This window comes from Orycteropus afer, unplaced genomic scaffold, assembly GCF_000298275.1.
Source record: "Orycteropus afer afer isolate SDZICR_OR568_19922 unplaced genomic scaffold, OryAfe1.0 scaffold00502, whole genome shotgun sequence".
Lineage (NCBI taxonomy): Eukaryota > Metazoa > Chordata > Mammalia > Tubulidentata > Orycteropodidae > Orycteropus > Orycteropus afer.
The window spans coordinates 996,850-1,003,492 of record NW_006922089.1 but is presented as its reverse complement, the minus strand read 5'-3'; the positions used below and the strand labels follow the sequence as shown (position 1 = coordinate 1,003,492).

Genomic DNA, 6,643 nt, shown 5'->3' with positions numbered 1-6,643 from the left:
GACCCCTCCTTGGGTTTCCCAGGTGGTAGCACTATGGAAGGAGATTGTCCAACCTTCCTCGCCTGGCCTGTCTTATGATTTTGAGTTTGGTTCCACGTTTGTCTCTCACTCTATCCAGGATCTCCTACAATGAACCCTCTCTGAGTGGTTGACAGTGGTAGATGGGCACCATCTAGTTCTTCTGGTTTCACAGTTGTATAGGCTGAGGATTGCATGGTCTACCAGTCCCTTGGACTGTTTCCATTAGTCTTTGGTTTTCTTCATTCTTCTTTGCTCTGGACGAGGAGACCCATTGTTGCATCTAGATGGCTGCTTGCAAGCTTTTAAGATCCCAGTCACTACCTGCCAAAATGGGATGTGGAACAATGTTTTGTGTAGTGTGTTATGCCAACTGAGCTCGATGTCCCCTGCGACTATGGTCTGGGCCCTGCTTCTCACTAACAGCACCGCTCTGTGTCGCGGCCTCTGCACTGAGTGGGGCTGACACAGAACCTGCCCAGAGATTGGGGTGCTGGTGCCTCAGTGCAGCGTTGCTGCTTCTACTCACCTCTGAGGCTGGCTGGGCTGGCTGCTTGGCTGTTGTGGGGCCGAAGTCCAGGCCAAACACGTCTCGGGACTTCTTACAGCCGCCTCGGTCCTCGGGCGCCAGGGCTGGCACCTCTTCAGAAGCAGAAGCTCGCTCAGGCACCTCCGCCCCACCAACCTGTCCAGAGGGCACACCAAGCTAAGAGCAGGGACCAGGGGCCCCGCAGGCACCGGAGACTCAAGCCCCCGCCCCAACAGCGCCTGGGAACAGGGTGCAGGGCAGGAAGCCACAGGGTGGGCTGGCTCATTGCGTGTGACTGCGGATGGCTCATCGCGTGTGACTGCGGATGGCTCATCGCGTGTGACTGCAGATGGCTCATCGCGTGTGACTGCGGATGGCTGCATGGAGGACCAGGGTCCCAGGGCCCCCAGGACAGGCCTGCGGCACAGGGAGGGTGGCAGGTGTGGGATGTTTCAGGCTCCCTCGGCCGTGGGTGGCCAGACCAGAGGGCGAGGATCAGCCGGGCAGGTGTGCAGGGCGGCTGTGCAGGCCGCTCCAGCCCGGCTTCCACTGCTGTGGGGACCCCTGGCACCTCACGCACCTCGCTGTCAGAGCTGGGCTGCACCACCTCCCAGGTCTGGAAGTCCACGTCGTAACAGTGCAGCTCGTTGGGCAACGTGTTGTCTGCCGCACCTCCGAACACGTACAGGTGGCGGTCGAAGGCCACCATGGTGTGCCCATAGCGCCGCTGTGGGGGTGGCGGGGAGCCCCGCAGCAGGTGCTCGGTGGGGATACGTGTCCACCTGGGGGACGTGGGAGGGAGCTGGACCCTGGGGCTGCTGCCGACACTGGGGCCCCCCATACCCCCTTCCCTGTGCCCGTCTGAGAACTGGGGCAGAGTGTGATCAGGGGGGCACCAAGTCCTGCACAGACCGGCGCCATGGCAGGTGGCCGAGCCCTCCGCCAGGCCTGCCCGATCCCCACAGCCAGGCCCTACAGCAGCTGCTCCTGCAACGCTGCCCACAGACCCGGGAGCCCAGTCAGCCGGACACCCTGCCAGCAGCGCCTGTGTGGGTGGGACATGGAGCCTGGGGACTGTGCACACACAGCAGACGTGACCACAGGCCCGTGCCATTCCTCTCTAGGGCTGGCCCCCTGCAACCCCTCCATTACTCCCTGCACCGCTCCAGACGCGGTGGGCCCCTCACCCACTCCCAGCCTCCTCTTTGCTCCCAGCCCCTCTACAGCCTGGTGAGTGCCTTGTCATTCCCTGCTCAGTGAAGTCGAGTCTGGCCAGGGCCAGAGGATGGTATAGGGCAGAGGCTGGAGGCTGGCAGGGCTGGGCTGAGCAGCAGTACAACTGACGAGAAGAGGTATGACTTGCCAACAAGGACTGCCAGAGTCCACTCTGAGGCATGGTGCTTCCCAGAGACTGGGTGGGGAGGGCCTGCGTTTACTGGCCAGGCACTGGGATGACAACAGTCCATCGTAACAAGACAGAGAACAGAACTGGGGTACAGGGCCTGTGGGCAGTGCCACTGCAGGGTGGGGACCCCAATTTTATGAGGGACCCAAGTTGGCTTCCCTGTCCTGCGTGAGTCAGGCCCTCCTCCCAGGCCTGGCCAGCCTGAGAGTGGAGCTGGTCCGCTCTGCGGGGAGGCCGGCCTCTCCTCCTACCTCCCCCAGCCTTGGCCTGGAGGGCAGCTCCCGGTGCTCCAACCTGGGCTCCTAGACCCGAAGCGAGGCCAGCGCCACCGCCAAGTGCAGGTCAATCACAGAGCCAAGGGTGAGCAGCAGAGAGAGGGGTATTAATGCCAGAAGCTCCGGGGCCTATGCACCCCTCTACTCTCTCACCGTCGGAAGTCACCTATGCCGTCTGCAGGTGGTGCTGGTGGCACTGACCAAGCCCTTCCCCCAGAGGAAGGAGCAGGTGCCGCCCAGGGACAGCCACACCCAGGGACCCAGTGGTCTTGTGTGCAGTGTGCACACCCATGCTCCCTGCTGTAGGAGGGGAGGGCAGCAAGCAGACGTAGGCTCTGGGCTGACTTTGGGTCAGCTGGGTCACCCTCACCTGCCCAGGGCCCCGCCGACTCACGTCTTGTCCTTGAATTCAAACTGGAACAGGTTGTTGGTGATCTTGGCCCCGCTCTGTCCCGAGAACACAAACATCTTGTCTCGACACACTGCCACGGGGAAGTTGCAGCAGGAGGGGGGGATCTCGCCACTCTGGGCCACCTGGGGATGGGCACAGAGCTCAGCCCAGGTTTCCAGGCCCAGGTCAACCGCAGCACTGGAGCGACTTTTGCTTTTAAAATGTCCCTGAAGAAGGCTGACTGATCCATCCTTGCAGATGAGTTTAAAGGGTGAGGAACAGCTTCCCACCCAATCTCGTCTCACAAACCACAAAGCAAACCAGGTACTATCCGGTTGACTCTGACTCACGGCGCCCCCAGGTGTCAGCACAGAACTGGGCTCTGCAGGGTCTCACCGGCTGGTTTCTACAAGCAGACGGCCAGCCTTGCCTCCAAGGTGCCTCTGGGGGGACTCGGAACGCCACTCTTTCTGTCTGCAGCTGAGTGTGTTGACTACCCATTGGTCGTGCGGGGACTCCAGGTTTGAATCAAAACCCACACCCACTGTCGTCCAGTCTATTCTGACCCACAGCGCCCCTAGAGGACAGAGTGGAACTTCCCCAGGGTGTATCCCAGGCTGTCGATCTTCAGGGAAGCAAAGCCCTGACCACACCCACTGCCCTGGAGTTGATTCCGACTCCTGTGAACTGCTGGGGCAAGGAACCCCATCACTGCAGGGGCAAGGAACAGCATGTGGGGACAGTGGGACGCTATGACAGCTGACCTGAGAGTTCTAGTAACCAGGACACTGGAAAACGGATCAGATCAAAATGGCATCTGTTGCTTGGAACATTCTACTGACCCACAGCACAGAGCCTGGGGAGGGGCCTTGGTGACGTCGCTGCCGCTAAAACTGAAGGGGGTCACAGAGGAGATGAGGAGGGGAGCAAGGCAAGGAATGGGCTGGGGTTGGGCAGGGGAGAAGGCACCCAGCCCGGCCCCCACAACCCTCACCTCCTCCCAGCATGTGAGCTCCCGGTCCTGGAGGCCAATTGTCCACATGTCGTTCAACCTGCGTTAGGACAGGGTGGTGACCCTCACTGCTGGGCCTGGCTGCCAGGGAGGCATGGCCCTGCCAGGAGGGCTGGCCCTAAGGTGTGAACTTTACTGGAGGAGGGCAGCTGTATCGTGTCCCTGTGGGGCCGTGATGGCAGGACGAGCCCGCGCATACCCAGGGCTAGCCCCTGCCTGGCCCAGCAACATGCCCAAAGTCTGTGCACCCAGTCACTGTCTCTATTGCTGGTGGGGACTGCAGGGAGGCCATGCTCATGGAAACCACCACCAGTGGCACAAGGAAGAGTTTCTGCAATGCAGTGGCCAGCAGCCCAGGGCTGAGGGGCCGGGAGCCAGGGGCTGAGAAGGGCCGGGTCTGAACCCCAGTGCTGCCACTGCCCACCACCCCCAAAGCCCCTTCTCACCCCACTGCCAACCCCACAGGGCTCTGGCCCCTTGCTTTGGGAACACGTACATGCTCAGCCTGATGCATGAACACAAGCTGTGCTGGCACCCTCCTTCCCCAGGGGATGAAGGGGATCGAGCCCCATGGACCTGTGTGGAGCAGGAGGGGGGCCCCTCCCCGCACGTGTCCCCACACCCACCTTCCCAGGAGACTCTAAGGCAGGGAGGCATTCAAACCCACTGGGCTGACCTTTGTGGCCCAGGAAGACCCGCTCCATGCCTCAGCACACTCAGTAGGATGGTAGGACGGGGTGGGAGAGTGGGACGGCGCGGGGCAGCAGGAAAGGGCGGGGGCAGCTGGACGGGGCCTGCTCTGCACCTCAACACGCCCAGGGGGACTGAGGGATGGGGAGGCAGCGGCACAGGGCGGGCGCCACCTACCTGGCGTTGCCATCGTAGCCGGCAAAGATCCAGAGCTTGTCACTGTACACGGTGGCACCGTGGGCAGACCTAGCAACCGGCAACCTGGAGGGGGACCGAGGAGTGAGGCCATGCGTGCACCCAACCCCCACCGGCCTGCTCATGCGGCACGTGTGCCTGCACCCTGGGCGTCCCTGCCTGGGCCCCCCTACGTGTCTGGCCTGATGGCAGGCTCCGAGGGCCTCCAGCCTGGCATTGGTAGTAACTGCACCAGAGCGAGGGGCACAGCCAGGCTGAGCCCGAGATATGCAATAGGTGCTTAGGGAGACTCAGGCCCCCACACAGCCCCTGGACCCCCTCCCCGCTGGCTTTGCAAAGGCAGGCCAGGGACGCTGGTCAGCCATCTGTCCAGGTGTCTTCTAATCCAGGTGTCTTCTAACTTCCAGTCCAGGCCTGGAGGTGGCCATGGCCACACTCGGCCAGGAATCAGGGAGCCCCAGGGGTGCAAATGGTGACCACGCTGAGCCACTAACTGAGAGGTGGCAGTCTGAGTCCACCCAGAGGCACTCGGAAGAAAGGCCTGCTGATCTACCAAAACCAGCCACTGCAAAGCCCGCGGGGCTCGGTGCACAGGGCAACCTTGAGTCAACTCCACGGCAGCTTTTTTTTTTTTTTAACCCATTCCCAGCCGGCCTCCCTGAGGTTCCTCAGTTGTGATGCGACAGGGAGGGGGGTGAGGGGTGGAAAGGTCCCCTGCTCCTCAGGGCCCCGTGCAGTAGCCACCAGGACACCCCAGGAGTCTCAGCGAAGCATCTCACCGTCCTTCAATCTTCCACTCGGTCCACTGGCCAGTCGCAAATTTGTATTCAAAGAGGTCATTTTTATTCTTCAAGTTAGAATTAGAATAGATGTCCCCGGTGTAGCCCCCTGGGGAGAACAATAAATGATCAGACCCAAGGCAGGGTTTTAGCATCTTTGAGGTGCTGGAGACGGGGGCTGAGCCCGGCCTGCTGAAAGGCTTTCTGGAACTTCTTCCACCAGCCCCAGGGAGCACCAGTGGCCTGCCTGTCTCTGGGGACACAGATGATCAGAGCCCTGTCCCCTGCCCTGCTCAGGGGAGGCCACCTCCTGCCTGTCACAAACAATTCCCACCCTGGGAGATGGGGACAGTTAGGGAAGGGGGCCCAAGAGCTGAAGGGGCCCAGAGGCGGCCATGACTCAGTCCAGGAAGGTCATGGGCAACTTCTCAGAACTGGGAGGGCTCTGGCAGGAGAGGCTGAGCATGGGCAGGGAGAGCATGCCAAGCAAGGCCCAGCCTGAGAGGCAGCTTCACACCGAGGCCTGGGCAGGAGGGTAGGACAGTGGGACAGGGGGCCGGGGGCCAGGCAAAGGCCCAGGGGCTGCTCACCGAAGACGAACATGCTGCTCCCGTAGACGACAGCCGAGTGGTGGTAGCGGGGCGCTGGCGGGATGCCGGTGGTGAAGGCCCTAGCACAGCATGCGGGATGTGAGTGGTGGCAGGCCAGCAGGGGCCCAGGCCCACACCCAGCGCCCCTGCGGGCTCAGGCCTCCTCTTACTTTTTGGATTTTGAACGTAATATGTGGCTCCTTACAGAAACTTAAAAGAATCACCAAAAACACCAAATGTAGGTGCTAAGAATGGACAAGGATGATGGTCGAACAGTATGATTAAAGTCCCTGCGCTGCGCATGAGAAGGTTGTTGAAGGAAAGGTTTTATTACATGTGTATCTGCCACAGTTTAAAACACACACACACACACACACACACACACAAAACCTGACAGGCACTAAAACACATAGGTCACCACGGTGTCTGCCGCACATTTCTACCTCTGCATCACGTAAAATGGAATCCCAAGGAAGATGCTTTGTTATCTGTTCTTTCAGCACAACCGCAGGCTGCCACTCAGGCTTGCCCCACTCTTGAAACACCTGCGTCTGCATCTGTGGCGGCTGCCACTGCCCAGCCGCCCGCACCCCGCATGTTTCACAGATTGAATTAAAACCTACCGAGCCTGCGTTTCCAAGCCTGCTCCTTTTCAGAATTTTATTTCGTACATAAGCAGTTTTTAACAAAGAATTGTAAATTCTTCAGGGACGATTGATTATAAAGACAAATCTGTAAATGGGAGCTCTGGTGGCATAG

At 60.4% G+C, this 6,643-nt stretch overlaps 1 protein-coding gene across 1 annotated transcript in view; it reads right to left on the bottom strand.

Moving 5' to 3' along the window:
- LZTR1 (leucine zipper like transcription regulator 1) overlaps nucleotides 1-6,643 on the bottom strand; it is a 23,627-nt gene that overhangs the window by 7,896 nt on the left and 9,088 nt on the right. The window contains exons 4-10 of the mRNA XM_007955461.1: nucleotides 5,885-5,964; nucleotides 5,295-5,403; nucleotides 4,498-4,581; nucleotides 3,613-3,670; nucleotides 2,622-2,761; nucleotides 1,128-1,329; nucleotides 548-703 (exon numbers count right to left, since the gene is read on the bottom strand). Coding sequence (XP_007953652.1) covers nucleotides 548-703; nucleotides 1,128-1,329; nucleotides 2,622-2,761; nucleotides 3,613-3,670; nucleotides 4,498-4,581; nucleotides 5,295-5,403; nucleotides 5,885-5,964 — 829 coding nt within the window. The remainder of the gene's footprint in view (nucleotides 1-547; nucleotides 704-1,127; nucleotides 1,330-2,621; nucleotides 2,762-3,612; nucleotides 3,671-4,497; nucleotides 4,582-5,294; nucleotides 5,404-5,884; nucleotides 5,965-6,643) is intronic.